The 22,392-nt window shown below is 37.1% G+C and overlaps 1 protein-coding gene across 2 annotated transcripts; it reads right to left on the bottom strand.

The window, feature by feature from the left end:
- Positions 1 to 324: 324 nt before the first annotated feature.
- Positions 325 to 21,959, bottom strand: LOC5518535 (retinoblastoma-like protein 1). 2 transcript variants are annotated; one of them, XM_032363293.2, is made up of 29 exons: positions 21,728 to 21,959; positions 21,456 to 21,592; positions 21,164 to 21,364; positions 20,763 to 20,827; positions 18,420 to 18,548; positions 17,821 to 17,907; positions 17,423 to 17,561; positions 16,130 to 16,273; positions 15,959 to 16,001; positions 15,822 to 15,886; positions 15,429 to 15,530; positions 15,049 to 15,130; positions 14,866 to 14,952; positions 14,651 to 14,710; positions 14,432 to 14,514; positions 14,016 to 14,070; positions 13,220 to 13,285; positions 10,416 to 10,626; positions 9,974 to 10,195; positions 8,888 to 9,162; positions 8,687 to 8,760; positions 8,184 to 8,286; positions 7,079 to 7,150; positions 6,246 to 6,321; positions 4,810 to 4,952; positions 4,503 to 4,559; positions 3,933 to 4,041; positions 2,630 to 2,688; positions 325 to 1,917 (listed from the first exon to the last, which is right to left on the bottom strand). In XM_032363293.2, the coding sequence occupies exons 1-29, from the start codon at positions 21,866 to 21,868 to the stop codon at positions 1,750 to 1,752; spliced, it is 3,255 nt and encodes a 1,084-aa protein (XP_032219184.1). In that variant the 5' UTR covers positions 21,869 to 21,959; the 3' UTR covers positions 325 to 1,749. The 2 variants fall into 2 exon arrangements, with proteins under 2 accessions (XP_032219184.1, XP_001638474.1); XM_001638424.3 differs by having other exon boundaries at positions 15,959 to 15,998; positions 21,728 to 21,958.
- Between the last annotated feature and the right edge of the window lie 433 nt (positions 21,960 to 22,392).

Genomic DNA, 22,392 nt, shown 5'->3' with positions numbered 1-22,392 from the left:
TATACTAGTAGTAATAAATGCAAAGAGAGAGCAAATGCCAACTGCAGACGAGGTCGCTATCGTTGTTTTAGGCAATTTCAAGACACAACGCGCAACATGACTGCAAAACCATTATAACTCAGTGGTAAAATTTTATATCATGTGTTTTATGGCTTTCCCATATTTTTCAAAATTCCCTTCGTATTAACTACAATAGGTCTGTTTATATGCAACCTTGTAACATCATACCAACAAAACCCCTGGAAGCCAAGGCGAGAATGATTTCGACTGATCACGGGTAGAGGACACGGCAGCCAAGTTTGAGTGAAAGAACTAAGACGATGATGATTATAACTAGTTTTATTTAAGCATTAACACTTACACTACGCACATTCATATTCACAAGCGTTATCCAGTGTTAAAACTCATAATTCACGGCGGTGGTTAAAGCAATAGTATGGATCTGTCTAGACGCTGCGCAATTGTCACAACTGAGTCTATTTCCCGAGTTTCCTTTAGAACTACCTGGAAAAACTCATTATACTCCCATTAATAAATCCATTACTTTTCTCTATTTTAAGGACCCTTGGGAACGCTGTTCTTACACCTTAATAATTTACAAGAATAGAATCAACTCTCCCGCTTATTGTGTCGAAGTCGGATTTATAAAAAAGGCTTTTAAACGATGATTTTTCGGTACCTACATAAAATATTCTCGTTGTCCTTAAAACACATACGAAAATCAAGAAGAGCTCCTTACGAGTTATGCGGTTTCTCCACCAGATTTTAAAATGCGCTTTATCATGAGCCAATTGAGCAGATATCCAAAAATGTGTTGGAGTCTAAAAGACAATAGTACTACTACTAAGTTGACAAAAAAAATTTTGACTCATATTTTCAATGTATGGAGTTAAGTTTCTTTGAAAAGAAACAGTCTTAAATAATTTCCCTTGGAAACAAAAACAATAGCGAGTGATTTCCAAACAAAGGCCTCCCTATCTTCCTGTCTATTCCTGATAAGCAATACATATTCTTTTTCACACTGCTTACCAAGGGTTCAACTACTCATATAGTAATACTTAAAATCTATTAAAAACTCGATACCAGGTGTATTCTATTATAATCACTTTACATATCAAATCCCAAAAATCACCCTAGGCGAGAAAATCAAGACGGTCCGTGGTCAACATACTGAAGGGGCTTAGCTGGCCTAACAGTGGGAGACGCTCATGACTTTGTTAAAGTGTGAGAAAGTATCCATCTCGGTTGGCTGATTTGGGGAGGCTATCGCGACATTTTCGATTCCATTTCGTGAATAAAGTTTTATGTTCGAGATTTCATCACATTATCTGTCCAATATTGTAGACAATAAAGTTATTATGAGAAGGGTTCTTTAAGCTTGTGGCATCTTAGCCTTGCCCCTCACGCACAAAATCACAACAGTTTAATAGTTGCCTCGCCTAGAAGTATAACTTATGTGACACTAGGAAGTCCCCATGACTTCTCGGAATATTCTAAAAACGCATTAAAAACATCTCAATAACATCAAGCTTTCCTCTTGCCATAGGAATATGTATCAGTATAATAAAAATGCTATTTGGTCGCAGTTTTTTTCGCGAAATTGCATCCTCATCCTGTATCTTTTTTTTCTATCCAAAATACATAAGTCCAAGAATTAACTTGGGTGCCTAAATCTCCCCTGAGCTCGGTCGCATTTCGCACATATTTTCTTATCTACAATAGTGGAAATTTAATTATTATTATTTGTGACTATCTGGAGGCATTGGCTTGCCTCTCCTCGATCATGCTCGTCAGCCTTCGCTGGAGGTGCTCCTCGCTGGTTGATCGCTTGGCCTGTGGGGCTCCTATATCATCCTGGAGAAGAGCCCGCTTGCGATTCTCGCCTTGTCTCAGCATATGGTTAATGTCCCGGAGATTCTGTCGAAAGGATTGATTTGCATTGGGTTGTGGTTACATACAAAATTGCTTTGAAGAAACGTAAAAGCTCTTCAGGCTAATCGTATGTGACTTGCCTACGACTCCTCTACGACTCGAGTCGTAGAGCGTAAATCAGCATACGACTCCTCTACAACTCGAGTCGTAGAGCGTAAATCAGCATACGACTCCTCTACAACTCGAGTCGTAGAGTGTAAATCAGCCTACGACACCTCTACAACTCGAGTTGTAGAGTGTAAAGCAGCCTACGAATCCGCTACGATGCTCAACTACGAAAGTCGTAGTGTGTAATTCAGGGCTAAGGCAGCTGTTTTAGGCAGGTAGCATACGACTAAATCGTGCTGTCCCGCAGGGCCTTATTTCCAGGAAGACGAGGAGGGGCTTATTGGGAAAGGGGAATTAAAAGAGAGATAGAGGGATTATTTCAAAATCTCTTTTATCCGTTCATAACGTATTTTGGTCCTTATAACAAAGTCTCGGACGCAATTTACTAGTGTATATTTAGCTTGTCTCTACAATTAACAAAGACATTTGGACCTCATTTTACAAAACCAAGCAAGAATCACTTGACACACATGAAACAGTGTTACGTTACATCTTTTATGCATAATCTAGCTTTTGGTCTCGCTAGAAGTTATCAGAGGCTTAATAGAGCCTCAACGGTGCATTTACTGTTACGAAATTTTGACTTTACCTTAGCAGGACTTTCGCTGAAGCAGTACAGCATTCGAGTGGTTGGCGTCATTGGTACACCTAGAAATCCACAAAAGATTGATATAACTATACAGTTTACATTATAATTAATATAACTATACTGTTTACATTATAATTAATATAACTTACTGTTTACATTATAATTAATATAACTTACTGTTTACATTATAATTAATATAACTATACAGTTTACATTATAATTAATATAACTATACTGTTTACATTATAATTAATATAACTATACTGTTTACATTATAATTAATATAACTATACTGTTTACATTATAATTAATATAACTATACTGTTTACATTATAATTAATATAACTATACTGTTTACATTATAATTAATATAACTATACTGTTTACATTATAATTAATATAACTATACTGTTACATTATAATTAATATAACCATACTGTTTACATTATAATTAATATAACCATAGAGTTTACATTATAATTAATATAACTATACAGTTTACATTATAATTAATATAACTATACAGTTTACATTATAATTAATAAAACTATACAGTTTACATTATAATTAATATAACTATACAGTTTACATTATAATTAATATAACTATACAGTTTACATTATAATTAATATAACTATACAGTTTACATTATAATTAATATAACCATAGAGTTTACATTATAATTAATATAACTATACAGTTTACATTATAATTAATATAACTATACCGTTTACATTATAATTAATATAACTATACCGTTTACATTATAATTAATATAACTATACCGTTTACATTATAATTAATATAACTATACCGTTTACATTATAATTAATATAACTATACTGTTTACATTATAATTAATATAACTATACTGTTTACATTATAATTAATATAACTATACTGTTTACATTATAATTAATAGAACTATACTGTTTACATTATAATTAATAGAACTATACTGTTTACATTATAATTAATAGAACTATACTGTTTACATTATAATTAATAGAACTATACTGTTTACATTATAATTAATAGAACTATACTGTTTACATTATAATTAATAGAACTATACTGTTTACATTATAATTAATATAACTATACTGTTTACATTATAATTAATATAACTATACAGTTTACATTATAATTAATATAACTATACTGTTTACATTATAATTAATATAACTATACTGTTTACATTATAATTAATATAACTATACAGTTTACATTATAAGTAATATAACTATACAGTTTACATTATAATTAAAGGTGGGACAATTTGTAGTATGAATGCCATCCTTACCATTTTTGTGCGGAGAGATGTAGACCGGATGTCTGGCTGAAACTTGCCGCCTGGGTGAGTGGCCTTGGTTTCTTACAATGGGGAGTGGCGATAGAGGTGGAGACTCAAGCTAAGCAGAGTAAAACAGATACACGTTCGTGAATGAATTCTACACCAGAAGGGGGTAGTGTGGTGGTCGGGGGGAAGACAAACTCCCTTCAGCAGTAATAATTGGAGGGCTCCAATTAATTAATAAATACAAACTATTTTTGCTTGCTATTTTAGCTTGGGAGTATATGGGAAAACTAGAGAATAATCATAGAGATGAAAATTGCTATGTTTACTGGCAGGCTGAGAAAGTACAACTTAAAAACCTACTGGAGGATGAATAGGGTGACCTGAAAGACTTGTTGGGCTCCTTCTCACAAGATATTTAAAGTATGAATTGAAATCCACAAAGGAACACTGAATCTTTATCCTTCTTTTATGTGATCTTCGCACCCCATCTATACCCTCAGTCCCTTAAGAAATTCTATTGGAAATTCTTGATCTGCCTCCCCATGCTATTGACAAGATCTTGACGTCACTTACTGATCTGTCACTAGATGAAAACTTTAAGGCAAAGTTTTTGATGGTCTTGATAAAAACCTGAAAGTAAAAACACAATGAATTAAGTAGTTTGGAAGGGATTTAATACAAAAGTAAAGCTCCTATTAATTCTGGGTCAGTACGCAGCTCTTACAAGCTGCAATTTGATTGGGCAAACGAACAATATCCGCACCTCGACACAAAGAACGAGAAGAATAGAGACAAAAGAACTCCTTTGTAGAACAAAAATAATAGGAGACAAAGCAGCTGCGTACTTACTCAAAATTCTATGTCTTTCTTTCTATAGTACCTTATTGTAGAACTCTATGAGGTCTCCTCTTTCTGTCTCCAATACAGGGCTATTTTCCGTGCTGCTTGATCCCCCAGGGGGTGGGGGTGTGGAAGGTATTGTGCTTGTGCTCCGGATGGGGCTTGTTCTTGTGCTTCCTGAATCTACAAGACAAAGTGCAAGAAATGTAAACAAATTTAAGACCTTTTTGGGAGTTTTTTTTTAAGAATATCAAATTTTTATACCAGTGTAAATTTGAACAAAACAACACTTCATCAGTAACAACCAAAATAGCACAATCTTTAGAAATTATAAACATTTCTCTGAAATTTCAGACTTTTTAAGACCATTATCAAACTTCCCATAAATCCGAGACCTTTATAAGGATTTAACCCTATTCAGGCCGGGCTTTCTGGGGCTCCCTCTGACCGAAACTTTCGAACCATTAGAGCTATTATGACCAAATTTTCAAAGATTCATTATATGACAAAGAGGAACAAAATGATATATTGTTGCCATATCATTATGACGTCATTTAAGGACATATGGCTATAAATAACCTATCTTTTGTAACCTTTGCATAGAACATCCAAAATCCAAATAAGTTATCATAATCAGTTCATATTTAAAAAGCGACCGATATTCTTAAAAAAATGTCTTTGGGACGTCACGATGACGTCACTTAAGTGAGCAGGAAAGGGCAAGATTTCGTTTTTTTAGATATGTTTTTCTGTCTTTTTTCAATAATCTTATTATCTTGCAGTAGACATATATTATTAGTGACACTGTTTCTATGACAACGATATATGAAACCTGTGGTGATTACATTGATTGGCATGGTACCTTTAATTAGCTAATTATGTGACATGAGCTTCCGCCATCTTGAATTTAATGAAAGCTATTTATTTTAATCAATAAAAACTGGATGGCAAAATCTGAAGCTTTTTGACAACATCCATCAGGTGGATATGAATGTTTTTTTTTTGCTATTTTTACAAGCACTATTTCTAGAAGGTCAAAAATTGACAAAAAAACCCCACCCCACCCCCCCCCCCCTAAAATAGAGATATAAATTTGTGTGTATTTTCACAACTCGGTATAAAAAGTTTATATGACATGGATTTACGTTGATCACGTCGTATTAATAGTTAATCTTAACGACTTAAAGGGTTTTGCCCAATTTTCATCAAACCTATGTCTCAAAAATTGGTTGCTATGGTTACCAGGGTAAACATCAAAATTTTGTTTACACCAAACTACTCGCAGATAAATTTTAGGAAAAGTCATCAAATTTCAATGCTCTAGCCCTACTAGTTCAAAAAATATTACAGATCAAAGGTGCTGGGGGCCTCAAAACCCCCCTGGTCTGAATAGAGTTTAAAAAGTGGAATGAAATTTAGGTTATTTCAAGACTTTTTACGGACATCGAGGACCATGGTTCTTTAGGGTTATCTTACCTCCCCTACTGGATTCACTTCCAGTGTTGGGGATGGGTGCACGCCTGCGGTTCTTGATCATTACGCTTCGATACACCTTTAAAATATAAAAGTAATATCGCACATAAGCTGGGTGGTTTAGACAGGTGTACCTACAGTAGTAACATACAAGGCCCTGTAAACCCTTAGCTTATGAGCTCAGCCATTTTCAGGTAAGGTTCAGAGCACATAAGTATGATGAGGGTGTGTGCTTGAACTTGTTCGGAAGGATTTCTAAGACAGCAAAGTAACAAGATCCTGTAAACCCTTAGCTTATGAGCTCAGCCATTTTCAGGTAAGGTTCAGAGCACATAATTATGATGAGTGTGTGCGCTTGAACTTGTTCAGAAGGATTTCTAAGACAGCAAAGTAACAAGATCCTGTAACTCCTTTGTCCATCGTACTAGCCAGTGAAAGGCCAGGGCAATGTAGGTAGCATAACAATGCCAGTTACAACCTTTCCAGTCACAGGTATTCTTGTACTTGGTAAAGGTTGTATATGGATCAAAACTGTGTTTGTGTGTTTTTAACCTTTTTTTTCCGAGATAAACTCCTAATAGCCGGCTACAAGCAGACCCTGCAACCCTTAGATTCACCTATTTTGAAAACCATATTAAAAAAGCTTCCTTAGTTAACTTATACCATATCAGATTTTATTATAGGTGTGCTAGCAAAAGCGATCAACTTCTACATATTCAGAACATGTGCAGTGTGTAAGTGTGTGTCAATGTTTTTTTTTTAAAACAAGGCACTTTTATTCACTAAGATGAGACTGAAATAGCTAGCTAGAAAACAGGAATGATTTGAAGACTTACATGGCTTGCGGCCTGAGGTTGTGTCCTGTAACATTTCATGATGTTTTGAAATGACAATTCAGAGTTGGTGACCTGGAAAAAAAAATGAAATAAAAACATTAGCAATGCTGTCTTGTCTCTTCTTACATGATACAGTCCATATTATACAGGGTATGACTGACTCAGAGTTATCTGTGTTACATGACCAGTGATTAATATAGTTTGGACAGAAATGATGCTGTGCAATGGCAGTTGTTATTGTGTTACATGAGTGACGTGGGACATGAATATTTGGCAGGCTTGTGTTACATGACTGTGTAAAAGATGAATATTTGGCAGGATTGTGTTACATGAGTGACGTGGGACATGAATATTTGGCAGGCTTGTGTTACATGACTGTGTAAAACATGAATATTTGGCAGGATTGTGTTACATGAGTGACGTGGGACATGAATATTTGGCCAGATTATGTAACATGTGTGACAGTAAAAGATGAATATTTGGCAGGATTATGTTGAATGTGTGACAGTGAAACATGAATATTTGGCAGGATTATGTTGAATGCATGACAGTGAAACATGAATATTTAGCAGGATTGTGTTACATGTGTGACAGTGAAACATGAATATTTGGCAGGATTATGTTGAATGTTTGACAGTGGAACATGAATATATGGCAGGATTGTGTTACATGTGTGACAGTAAAACATGAATTTTTGGCAGGATTATGTTGAATGCGTGACAGTGGAACATGAATATTTGGCAGGATTGTGTTACATGCGTGACAGTGAAACATGAATATTTGGCAGGATTATGTTGAATGTGTGACAGTGAAACATGAATATTTAGCAGGATTGTGTTACATGTGTGACAGTGAAACATGAATAATTGGCAGGATTATGTTGAATGTTTGACAGTGAAAGATGAATATTTGGCAAGATTACGTTACATGCATTACACTGAAACATGAATATTTGGCAGGATTGTGTTACATGCATGACAATGAAACATGAATAGTTGGCAGGATTGTGTTACATGATGACAATGGAACATGAATATCTAGCAGGATTGTGTTACAGGTGTGACAGGGGAACAGGAATATCTGGCAGGATTGTGTGATGTCTTACCTTTCCCATAACATACACACAGCACATGAGGATCTGATCAAGATGACGATCCTTGGCTATCTCCGGGAGATGCATAAGTGAATGCTCAAAGCATGTCCACATTCTGCAGAAAGACAACGTTTCAATAACAGTAAGTAATCCACAGCAGATATATACCACAATAGTATTTCAACAAAATTTGCATTGAAGTACTTGTCTAGTACATTTAAACCACGAAGTCATGGCGGTAGTTTGGACATTTGAAGTTATAATGTCACTAAAATGGCAACTAATCAGAGTGTGAAAACATTAATATTCTTGGAAAAAATATGCATTTTGTAACATAAACATGTATGAGAGCAACTAAACTTCAAATTATAGTAAGGGACATCAGCAAAATTTAGCCCGAATGTGAAAAAATCAAGACTAAAAATCAAGAATAAAAATACATTTCTTACAAGCCATAATGGGAAAAACAAAACTCATTTTAATATTACGTTTCTTATCTGTCCCGGAAAACTTACTTTCCCCTCAGCTCCTCATTGACGTCCAGTCTGGCACAAAGGTCTCTCAGTCGCACACTAGCCATGTGGTACACCTGTATGTCATTTAGAAGATAGAAAAAAATTAGAATTAGAACACACAACACCCCTGAACTATTAAATTGGTACCAGCATGGGGTCAAAAATGCCCTTTTTGTTTAGATGACTAAATTCTAAACCAACCTTTCTAAAGAAGAGTGCAAGGGAGCCTGTCTTTTTTGGCTTAGCAGGTGTAGTAGATGCAGAGTGTGATGTAGCCACTGCAGCCTGAGGGGTGAGGCGCACAGGGCTGCGAACAGGGGACCCTGGGGGGATGACACTAGTTGCCAGGGTGCTGCCTGAACGTGGCGAGAGGCTGACTTGCACAGTAGTTGCTGTTGAGCTGGGAAGGACTACTGCTTGAGCGATGCCATTGACGACAAAGCCGCCACCACTTGCTGGAGCCTGAGTTATCAGTACTGAAAAAGAAGTGAAACTCAGAACTCTTCTGTTTTTGGTGTTATGTTGGGCTTGAAGCAAACTAGCCACCTACAGTGTATGTCAGCTTATTGTTATACAACCTTGTACAAAAATGACATTGTACACTCTTTAACACAAAACCGCACTATAAAAGGTGCATGCCCAGGGCAGTGACACCAACAGTTGTCGCTCAGCCGTCAAGCTGTCAAGACGTCCTGCTTGCGCTCTCACCAACAGCTCTAACAAGCGACTAGGAGAAGGAAGATTTTCGAACGCCTGGAGTTTGTGATTTTATTTTCTTGGATAGGCCCGTATAAAATGGAGCATGGAGCGTATCGGATTTTCTTATCGAAATCGTATATTTGGTTCCCTATAAACTAGCAAAGGTAGAAAGAAACATTAGGTTGAGAAAGAAGAGGAAGTTATTTGGGTTTTAAAGGATGCATTAAGAGTTTTATTATGAAATTTTGTGTCTATCGCTCTGCCTAATGGTCCGCCATGTTGGTTCAGATTTCAAACTTCTCGAGGTGTGAAAAGGGAGAGTTCCTATCCCTCTTACAGCGTGGTTTCGCATTTAATTTGTTTACCTATGGCATGCTCATATGGCACTATTAACCTCATTTTTGCATATAATATAATGGACAAAAAATCATGCAACATGACACAGACTCAGTTATCCGTGACACGCTCTTAGTCTGTGACTGAGTGAAATGTGTGTCCTTGACCAATAAGATTGCTAGATTTATTATTTTCATATTTTTTATCCACTATTATACACTATAAGCATACTATTTGTCCATGTTGACTCACGTGTTGGGGTAGTCCCAGGATGCACCTGGCTGACTGACGCCGTAGAATTAGAGGCTGCCTGAGCTGCCCCTGCTGATCTCGTAAAGTGGCCATTACTTGCTGTTGCCATGGCAACTGTCCTGGCCGGAGCACCTCCAAAGTTTGCCATCAAGTTTCGACGAGCTCCACTAGCTCCAGGAGATCCAAAATGGTCTTGTAATGTTGGGGATGTTGGTGACATTACTAGAGGAAGAAACATGTTATGAACAAAATGTACATTCTCTAGCAGCTTTGCAAACAAAAGTCATGCATGAAACTTAGATTTAAAAGTGACTAAGAAAACCCTTTACTGACATATTCAATGACAAACTTGAACTTGTGATAATTTGTACGTATTTGTGCTAATCTGTACAAGTCAATTATTGAGTATGGCTCAAATTACATAAAATGATGATGAACTCACTTCGTCTTGGCATTCCTTCCTCTCCACATATTCTCTGCAGTCGGGGATGCATAATCGGAGATGCCAACAAGTTCTGATTAGGGTGGGCTGCCTCAACATGATTAGGGATGGTGACATCCTCACAAGAGGGTACACCCCCAGCCTGCTCTATTGTCATCCAGAGGGGAGAGTCCCCTGACCATGCTAAAGATTCAAGGACCTGTTCTTCAATCTATAGCCAGGAGAAATAAAGTTATGGTTAGAGAACTAATAATGAACAAGATAACACAGCACACGATAGTACAAATGTATTCCACATAACAAGAAATATAAAAAAGACACAGGCATCCCAAAGTAAAACATTCACAATACACAGGTATCCCACATAGAAAATATAAAGAAAGGTATCCCGAAGAACAATATTCAAAACAGTACACAGGTATCCCACATAACAACAAATAAAAAAGACATAGTTATCCCAAAGAAGAGTATTCACAACACTACAGAGGTATCCCACATAACAACAAATAAAAAAGACACAACAAAAAAGACACATCCTTAACCCTTTCGCACCTAGATACGAAATTTTCCGTATTTTGCTGTATGCCTCTTTGTCAATTGACAAAAAGACAAAAAAAGACAGGACTGCCTTATATGGAAACCTAACACGTGGAATAGATGGAGCATGAAATTCTGCACGCTTCTCTCTTACAGCTCAAGTCAGTACAAGGAACCATTCCTCATGAAATTTTTATCCAAAGTTAAAACTTTTTCGCGGGTTCGAAATCCATCCACGACCACGGACCTTGCCTTTAGATCATGGACTTGACTCATGATATTTTGGGTGATTTTGATAGCGATTTAGAGGAGTTTTACGGCCTGGGAGAGACAGATTCACAATCGGTAAACAACGATGGCCGTGGGCTAATTTCTAGCAGAAAAATGTCAGTATTTTGCTACCTAAAGACCAACTTTGGTACAGAACTGGTACTGCCATTGAGGAACAAGAAGCTACTCCATTCATCGGACCGAAGAATCATCCAAATAATGACTTTGAACTTTGTTTTTTTATATTTCCATCATTCTGAATTGATTGAATTTCCTGTCAATCAAACAAACTTGTTTGAGGCGCTTCTAAATAGCAAAAAGGAAACAAAGAGAAAGATTCTGAGTGGGTTGAGAGCAACAGCGAACGATGCAGGAACTAGCGGTGAATAAATTCAGCCACCATCTCAAGTACTCATGGCATGGCATCGGACTATTGCCAATAATTTGCAAATATTTGAGTGAAAAAGACTTGTTTCTCCTCCAGTTGGATATTGCAAAACCAATAGCAGCAAATAATACTTTCTTGCAAGCCTATTTTGGCCACATCTGAACAACAATGCAGAAAATTCTTCACAATACCATCTTGAATTTGTTCAATAGTCACTACTCGTTCCGCTCGATGATGTTCTCAAATCCTCGTGTTGTTGTGCTATACTTGATTTATTCACAGATTATGGCCAATTGTCAATCAATTAGACAATCATGAGCAAAAATGGACAGTTGAGTTTTGTTCAATCCATGAAATAAAGTCGCTAAAATTTAGAAATGAAATGACCATGCAAGCCGTGCTTTTATTGCCGCCATGTTGATGCTGTGTTGTGTAGAAACAGTGCTGACATGACTATCACAACCAGCTCGCTTAAACCTGAAAAATAGCTATGTATAATACTTGGATATGCTTCCCTAAAGAGTTAACTCTGAATCTTTGAAGTTAATTTGATGTAGTTTATCTGAAAACATGCATAGACTGGAACTAACAAATGAAGAGCACGCGGTTAAATTGCGCTAAATTAAAAAAAGGTTTGTCTTTGCCTGTTTATAAAAATTGTTGCAATACAATATTTGGAAAACCAGTACTTTATTCCAATCAATAATTATGTGGGCAATATTTGTTCTTACTATGTCAGCCCATGAAATTCTAAGGAAAAAGAGAAAATCTATAAAGACCTTGCATCATTTTGTGTGCGTCAGTCAAAAAAACTTGGGCGCGAAAGGGTTAATAATAATATATTAATAACAAATACAATTACAGGTATAGCTAAAGTACAAGATTCACAAAACAGTCGAGCCTCAATATAATGATAAACTCCATACAGGGCTTCTGGAATTACGCGAAAAAAACCTTAAAATTACGTGGGATTCTTTGCTAAATTACGAGGAAAATAAATCATTATGCGCTAAATTACGAGGGATTTTGCAATATATTTTTCTTTGAAAATCAAAATTTTGCGGTATTCTTTACTGAATTACGCGCTAAATTACACGGAATATCAACTGTTACGCCCAAACTACATTTTGTACCGAAGGACTTCATTGGCTTTTAGCCACCAGCCAATTAAAATAGGTATTTTATTATTAGTCCTAGGCCTTCGCGGTTTAGCAAAGAACACCTAGTCATTTTATTTGTTTTCGAAACCCTGTTCGAAATATCGCACTCTTACGAAGAATATCTCTTTTTTTTACGAGAAATAGAGGTAAGAACCCTAAAAGAACACATCAGCTGTGCAATTAAATGTTTTGTCTTTCAAAATTTAGCCCAATTACGCGAAAATTTGTTGATTACGTGTATTACGCGGAAAAGGCCAAATTACAAGCTTCCATCTGTCTGTCTGGCCAGTAAAATGTATTTGACAACATTTTTTTATCCCTTGCTCTATATCTTTCAGTATGAGAAATCAAATCAGGCATTCCACACTACAAGGGATATGATTAGACACAAGCATCCAAAAGTGTAAAGGCATCATACAGCACACAGGTATCCCACATACTATACTTACATGATTCAGATGCTTTACCACATCGCGAGATAGACCATCCTCTGCTTTGATAAGGCTCTCAATAACCTGGGCAAACAAAGCAAATAATGTCAGCAAGACCATCCTCTGCTTTGATAAGGACCTCAATAACCTGGGCAAACAAAGCAAATAATGTCAGCAAGACCATCCTCTGCTTTGATAAGGACCTCAATAACCTGGGCAAACAAAGCAAATAATGTCAGCAAGACCATCCTTTGCTTTGATAAGGACCTCAATAACCAGGGGCTCGTTTCTCGAAACACCTGAAAATTCTCGGGCCCAGAAAGGTTTTATTCCTTAAATTAGAAAAGCTGGCTAATTCCTCTAAAATTTAAGGTATCTAAATGTGTTGAAACATTGTCAAACATCATATTTCAGCACAAAGACTCATGTGAAGGATGATTCTCTTTATAGATTTTGATTTTTCCCGAACTTCTCGGGCCCAAAAGTCACATGGCTTGAATATTAAGAATGTTCTTGGGACCTCGCAGTCACCTGAGTCTTTTCGGGTGATTCTAATTGGCTTCAGCAAAACTTCAAAAATAGCCCTATTGAGCTTAGTCATTTGGAATATAAACAAAGAGGAAGTTCAAACTGTTCTAAAGCATGGAAGTAGTTCTCAAAAAGGAAAACATGGGAAATTTTGAGCAAAAATGCAAAATGAAGTTTTGGGGCACCTGGGCGGACAAGGCAAATGATGTAAAGCCTTAAAACATAGAACTGAGATTTGTCTTTAAGTGTTATTCTGAAGTTATCCAAATATAAGAAAAGGTACTACCTTATAGAAGTAATAAGGAGCCAGCCCCAAGATGCTGATGACCCATGGGAAAGTTCTGAAACAAAGAAATAAAAAATTCAGCCTACTAGTTTTCTTGACACAGAATATTTCTTTCTGTACAAACATTAATACAGGTACATAAATTGTTTCATATAGAATTACCAGATGAATTTGTGTCATATTATTGTTTGTATTTTTTTGTGTAGGAAATTGTTACGCTGTGATTAGTCCTTTTTTAGTTTTGTTAGAATAAATAAATAAATAAATGAATAATTAAACAAATAAACTTTAAATGAAAAGATACTAAATAAAAAATAATACCAATAACACATTAAAAACAATTAGATTTCAAAATCCAAATTCCATAGATCACCATTTGATAAATACTCTGACAAATAAAACATTAATTATCTTACCTCTGTGAGTTGTAGGAGAAGATTACAATTTCCAGGCAACAAGCAAGGAGCGAGCGATGGAAGACATCTTGCTCAAGAAGGGTCTGGGAAGAAAAGAAAAAAATAATAGCATGCAGTCTGTTATTTAACTTTTATGAACAACAGCTCACAATGTATTACATTCATAGTTTTATTTTTTCTTTGAGCAAAAAATCTCAAATATCTACAAAAAAAGCTTACAGTCAAGTCAAGATGACCTTGCAATCTCCTTTTCTCTGATAAAGTAATGTTCTCCAAAACCTGAGACATAGGAAAACAAAAATAAATTAGAATACAAATGTAACATTTTATTGCTGTAGTTGAGTAAGGGAGTGAACTATCACTTTCACTTCCTTTGTTGCTTGATGGACAAGACATGAATTTACAAAGAGATTATGCTTCCAAGATTTACCCACCTTGTAGTAGAGTATTTCTGCAAGCTTAAGACGTCGCAAAGCAAACTCTCGGGTTGAACATGGGGAGTTGGGTCTTTCAGCTGAAGGCTGGAAAGAGATATTCACAAAAGAGCTTGAACACTCAATTACAATGTCAAACAATGGTAACTGCAAAATGTACACCACTGGTCTAAATCATTTTACCTGAACATATTCTTTAAGAAATATTTCACCAAGATTCTCAACACGGTCAATTATAGACTGTAGAGGATCTCTACTACATTCCCTAAAAAAAAAATGTTCATTTAAGTAATGCCTTAATAGCAAACAAATGATTACACTTATTCAGTTGTACATACAGTTAAAAGCTTTTAGCAGAGATACAATCAAATAGAAGCTATCCTCATTAATGCTGTGTAGGCGCTGTGTAGCTGATACTCACTTGAATATTGTAAGCAGTCTCCCGCTGGGAGTTGGCTTAAGGCCAGAGCACATGGCCTGCAAAATACTCACTTGAATATTGTAAGCAGTCTCTCGCTGGGAGTTGGCTTAAGGCCAGAGCACATGGCCTGCAAAATACTCACTTGAATATTGTAAGCAGTCTCTCGCTGGGAGTTGGCTTGAGGCCAGAGCACATGGCCTGCAAACGACTAACAGACTGAGTGGCCGTCGATACAGGGGTGATACTGGAATAGAGAGTACAATAGATTACTGGGAGCTGATTCATAACACAACCAACAGATAAAGATGCATTGAAGTGATCACTTCAATGGTAAATGGCAAAAAAAAAATCTGAGTGACTTGATGAGTCAAGGGCCAGCTTAAAAAAAAAAAAGAAAATAAGAACATTGAAACAAAAATTGTGGTCTGCATTTTCGCACCACCTTGTCAATGATTGCAGCACCATCTGACAAACTGCAATAAAAAATACCGCTAAACACGACAGTTATAGCAAAGAATGTTCCTAATCATCTTACCATGGGTCCTTCTCTTTTAAGTAGCGACGCCCTGTCAGCGGTGTCTGAGGAGCTAAACTTCTCGTCTGAAAAGAGAAAAAAGTATGGATTGTTATATTAAACATATCGAACAGAAAATCTATCTTTTATTTACATACCTTTGAAAAGTGTTCTTGTAGATTTTTCTTCAGTCCAGACCTGCTAACACAACAGAATTAATAAAAGACTGGCAAAAAGATACTAATGTGCAGTAGACTCCTCTTATTTCACAATTACTAAGCCAACAATCAGCTTTTCATTGGACCTTTTCTGAGTAGGTTTTTACTTACTTCTGACACTCATCAACTTCTGAAGAACCAAATAGTTTTGCTGGAGTACCGATCTCAATGTGTGCTTCTTCTCCCAGGAATATCCGTTCATCAAAATCTCCCGCTGATAAGACATACTCCTCATACTCCTTGTTAATGGCTTTCCTGAGATAAAAAATAATTCTACTAATTAGACTGAGAAGCAATACCTTGCAAATCACTAATGGGACTTTGACAATTTAGTCACAGCTGTATTCTGACTTTCTTATAAGTTTTATATTCACTAATTAACCCTTAATTTTTATTACTTTTCTTGTAAAACTTCACGAAATAAAGTGGTTGTGTTTAAGCATGGTCCTGTGCTGTGTTTATTCTTTATGCAAAGATGATATAAACAAATTATTTGGGATCATTGAGTGGTAATGCACCTAGATTTCAGCAATAGGTCTTTATCAGGAGTTCCTGATAATAAAAAAGCCCAAAATCTCATTATTTTCACTCAATGTTTCCAAAATATTTTTACAAGAGCTGCGCCAGGAGCACCATGATCTATGCTGGGGAATGCTGGGCTCCTAAGAGTAGTGACCTAGCAAGGCTGCAGAGAAGCGAACGTGCAATGCTAAGATGGATGTGTGCACTGAAGCTCAAGGATAACAAAAGCTTGAACACCGTCCGGGACAAACTCGGGATTGAAAGCCTGGAGACAGCTCTCCGCAAAATTCTCCGGTGGTTTGGTCATGTGGAGAGGGCACGGGCACCATCAAAAGCTTTGAGCTGGGAGGATGTAGGAAGAGGGAAAGACCCAGAAAAACTTGGTCAGACGCCAGGCTGAATGATCTTAAAGTGGCGGGTCTGAAGGCAAGCGTGGCATCTGACCGTAAAGCATGGAGGGATGCGGTAAGGAATCTTTACTACCCCATGTGAACCTCATGCAGCGTCACACCTGCCAATAGGTAGACTCTGACGTTAAATGGATAGTGAGTGAGTGAGTGGGTGGGTGAGTATAAAGTGGTCACATCCGAATAGCACTAAGTGTAGTGTATTGACCCCCCCCCCCCCCCATTAAGCAAACACCATGACAATACAATGAACACTTTCAAAAGACTAACTCCTAATAAAACCTCTATTTAGTGGCCCCCTTTCTAGTCCAAAGGGTGTCCCATTGTAATCTATCAGGGCTTTTATTAATCTTTAGAGTAGGCGGTGTAAGTAATTTTATCTTTTTAGTTCAAATAAAACTTTTAAAAAAAGTAGCTGGCGCTTCCGCCGGCCGCCAGGGCCTAATGAAACCCTTGTCTATATTGAAAGGCTTACCAGTTTGCCTCAAAATTGCCAAGGTCAAGAATCCCAGAGAGGCTCTCTTCATGGCCTCTTAGTACTCGTTTCTCAAACAGCTTCTGCACAAAAGGCTTCCAGTAGTGCTCTTTGATGCTTTTTGCTTCAAGTACGATGCCTATAATGTAGTCAACATGTTACAGAGTTATCTCCAAATCGTCATGGGCAAAAGGGGGAGACAATACTAAAAAAGTGTTATTTTCAAGCTTCAAGTGTATGATTTTATGAAGAGGTTGAAAAAAATCTTGGGGTTGAAATGAGTTACTGTCTAAGTAAATTTTAAGTTGTCTGTTCTGCAAATCTAGTTTTTGGATGATCTGGAAATTTTCCTGATTTTTTTTAAACAGATTGATTTAACTGACTGGATCAATATGTACCTTGATATTTGGTACAAAGCACATCAACAATACAGGGAGCGTCAGAAGGACCTCGCACATCTCTTGTGTTGAAATCACTAGGTAGACCTGTAAAAATATGCAATAAATAACAATTGTTTGAATGCATTAGATCCATGTTTACTGCATTCACACCAGCACTAAAACCAGTTTAAAGGTGGTTTCATTAAACTGGTTTAAAACTCAATCTCCCAAAAGTGGACAGGACCAAGAACATAACTGAATAGACTGTGCTGTACATGTTACTAAGTGATCATTTAGCTAATAAGAATTCAACACAATGAGAAACTTGACAATTTATAAGGCAAAGAAAAACCTTGTTTAACTAAACATGGGTTTGGTGTGAATGTAGCTACTCTATTACAATGATGGGTTGAGGTGTTGAGGGTTAAATAGATACTGTAAACCAATAAAAGGCACAACGAAAACAGATTACATAAATAGGAGACTTTCAAAACAAATTAGACCTATTTTTACTGTGGAAATTGGGACCTATGAGAGAGCTGGGCCCTCTTACTGCCATGAATACCCAATCAGAGGTTCATCATGAATATTTAGCTGGCAAGGACCATATAGCTAACCTTCAAACTCAGTATTAATCAGGTCCCTGCGATGTCGGGCAGCCAGGGCATTGCTATACATTAGGTCTAGGCAACATAGCAGTAGGTGATATGAGTTGACCAGGTCATCACTGATAGCTGGGAAGTTCCCTGGGAATAAATGGTTAACTTGAGTACAATTGCAAAAACAGTTGCACTAGTAGAGTAGGGAAGCACGGGTGGCCTAGTGTGTTAGCGCGTCGGCCTCTCACCGCTGTGGCCCAGGTTCGAATCCTGGCTCAAACTGGGGATTTTTCCGGGTTCCTGCCTTGAATCGAATTTGTCACAAGTGAGTTGAAGTTATTCTCCCGTGTTTCCAGTCTTCTCGGATAAGGACACTAAACCGGAGGTCCCGTCTCTTCAAGCTGTACTACACTAAACCTGAACCGAAGGGTAAAAGAACCACTGGGGACGCAATAAACCCTCTGGCAGTGACCACCCCCAGTGACAGTGCTTACTAACCGAGGTTACACTTGAGTTGGAGCCGTGCTCTGTTGTGTCAACCTTACCGCTATTTCATATGTGAAATAGTGGTAGAAGCCTTATAAATCATAAATCAGTTTCTATATGCAAATTTAACAAAAAAGCTTCATTTATAAAATTCTTACTCTAAAAGATGGACGTGAAGCTACCAGGGAGAAGTAATATGATGTTAGATCACATTTCTAATCATTGTCAATGGATTAATTACAGTATTTTTTCTTTCTGGAATAAATTTAAAATTTATCCATAAGCGTTTGATTATATATTTTCCTGACACTCTTAAATTTACTTTAAATACCTCTAAAAAATACTATGGATAAATAAAAATAAAATACCATAGATAAAATAAATCATACAAAAGCAAGTCTAGCTGGGTACCTTAATATTATCAAATCTATGTTGAATTTATTAACACTATATAAGGATTTCAAACTATTGCTTTGTCAGCAGAAATAAACAGACAAGCCTGGTGACATCATCAAAATCTCAAGGTCAAAAAGAATAGTCATTCATGCATGAAAGTGAAATTTACTTTAAATACCTCTAAAAATACTATGGATAAATAAAAATAAAATACCATAGATAAAATAAATCATACAAAAGCAAGTCTAGCTGGGTACCTTAATATTATCAAATCTATGTTGAATTTATTAATACTATATAAAGATTTCAAACTATTGCTTTGTCAGCAGAAATAAACAGACAAGCCTGGTGACATCATCAAAATCTCAAGGTCAAAAGGAATAGTCATTCATGCATGAAAGTGAATATCTCCGGGCTGTAATTGAATATACAATGCCTTATACAGGCATGCCTAGGCATGCAAAGTGCCTGTGGGCTGATATGGTGATAGGAGCCTAAGACACAGTATGTTAATGAGCAATATCAGAGATGCTGTTACAGTAGTAGCCGCTGCTTGATGCAAGAATGCCCTTAGAAAAATAACCAAATTAGACCCCAATGGTGAAACGAATAGCTAGTTCTTTCAACTTGAAAGGTTTAATGCTGTAAACAGGAACACTGGAAAATTAACTCTTTTATTGACTTTTAAGAGGGCAGGGAAGTTAAAGTGTGTGCTATTTGGAGATGGTGGTATTTTAATCTGGGGTTAAAATGCGAGATTTTAGGTGTTAGTGTAATTCAGTCTTGTGTATTGTGGAAAAACTTGGCAAAGAACCTTTGCTTTGTTTGTTTGCATTATTCAGTTAAATATTTGCAATGCTGTTTGCCCTGCAAAATAACAAGCTTATGCAAATAGCCACAGAGCTGCTATCAAGTTCCCACAGAAAAAAATAAGTGTTGAAGTTCACTTTTTATATACTTGACTCCAGAGATTAGGAAAGGTTTCCTTTCCATCTGTTGTTGTTTTATAACGATAATATTGAGTGCAAAATGTCAATACAACATATCTTATATTGAGTTCTAATGGTTTCAGTTTTCATTGCAGGGGTGCAACAAAAATTTAGAGAACATATTCCCCTCCCAAAAATAAAAACTCGAGACATTATTTAGAAATTAACTTGGAGCTTTGGAGGGAAAAAATATTTGCCAAATTGTGTAACAACAATTCTTCCGAGGAAATTTGACACGAACTAACTCTTGCCACTTTTGTTACCTAATTTCGAAATTTCTCCATCAATGTTGACTATAATATTTCCGATGAGGAAATCTGCTGGAAATATATACACTTCGCTTCAACATTTATGGATGCAGATCCCTTGCTTCGAGCATGATTGAGAATTCTTGGCGCTTCTATAGAAACCGCGCGAACAGAAATGTAGAAGCGTTTCGAATGTTTACTGTCGATTGCAGAAATGGACAACGGTGAGAAAGACGCTATACCTTTCGCTTCCACGTAGAGTGTCCAACAAAAGGAGAATACATCTGAGATAGAACAGGGCTGCTTTCTGTAGAAATAAAGGAGATAACCACGTGAATTTGAGCACAGTCCAAGCGCGTGTGATCCCCGATGTAAAGGGCTACGAAAACATGAAGGTGAAACGTGTCTCGCACAGAACACGTGAAAACCCCTCTGACCTAAGAATATAAAGCAAAAGAATGCTTCCTCAAATAAAAGTTGAAATCCTACCTAGTGAGCCCGATGGGTAATTGGGAAATAAAGTAAAGCGCACATGGACCGTGCAAATATCACCTGATTACATGGTCGCGAGATTTTTTTCGACTTGGACTATTGTTAGCATTGTTTACCGGCCGTGGGGTAAACGGACTCACTATTATTTTACCTCGATTTTCGACTTCTTTGGGCTTTTGGTGTGTCTTCACTGGGATTCTTGAACAAGTCCAAAAAGATTGGTCTGTATTTATTGAAAATGACAGTCGAAACTTGAAAGTTTCTCTCAAGATGTTCAATTTTCTTCCTGAACTCACTCGAAGCGTTCGACATATCGAGCCATTTCTTCATCTTGCTGAAAAACTGAATTAAGCTAGAACGTAAAAGAAAAAGATCTTAGCTTTAATATCTGACTTTACATGGCACTCTTAGTGGCAAAAAATCGTCCAGACTGGTATAAGTACCTTAGTTTAGAGGCGCGAAGCAAGCGAGTCAAGGAAACGCAGTTCCCTTCCACCGTTCCAGAGCTGTCGACGGTTGGAACTACACTGCGTCTACAAGCAACGTATAAAGCACAAGCCAGCCAGTGTAGACTATCTCCCTGTAGATAAAACATTACCAGAGTAAGTCTACTAGAAATCCAAGCTCAAATGACCTCCGATCTAGGGACGCGAAACGATTAACACCCGACATTGTCCGTGATATTTCAGGACCCGTAACATCGTAAGAAACAAACCTCCAATGTATAGTTTGTGCGTATAGTTTCGTACGAACTCCATGCCGACTCGGCCGTTTCTTCATCCATGTTAAGTTCCGAACAGACATTGTCAAATCGTTCTTTGGTTATTGTATCCTCGTCTTCGTTAGAGGAGGCCATCTTGGACGATGCGTTCCCTTTCCCTCTCGAAAACCTAATTTACATTCGCTAAACGTAGCAGCTTGGCTGAAATGGCGGGAAAATAGCAGGGGCGCGCGCCAAATTAGGAAGTCGCTGGTCGTGACGACATCACGTCAGCTGTTAAAATACAATGGGCATTGTAATGGCTTCTCACCTTATTCGGGACACGTTCCCGCCACCAGCTCTAGACAACATTGCTAACAGGGGGGGGGAGGGTGAATATTTAGCCTAAATAACAAGTTTCTGGCTTTGAGACCCGGGGGGGGGGTACAAGGGGTGAGAACGCAACCCCCCACACAACGGCCGAAAGTCCACTTTCGGTTCCCAATGGATGTGCTATTTGTAGACAAAACTATAAAGTATAAGCTCTGGTATGTAGCCAAATCCAACAATAAACGTCCCTTAAAGATACTGCGAAGGCGTAAAAAAATCCCTTTTTGTTCTGTCGGGGGTGGTCAGATTTTTATCAGAGAACTCATCCCCCCCTGAAAAAATTTTCGGAT

Source organism: Nematostella vectensis, chromosome 13 (assembly GCF_932526225.1).
Source record: "Nematostella vectensis chromosome 13, jaNemVect1.1, whole genome shotgun sequence".
In the NCBI taxonomy this organism is placed as follows: domain Eukaryota; kingdom Metazoa; phylum Cnidaria; class Anthozoa; order Actiniaria; family Edwardsiidae; genus Nematostella; species Nematostella vectensis.
The sequence above is the reverse complement of the archived record's forward strand: the minus strand, read 5'-3'. Positions and strand labels throughout refer to the sequence as shown.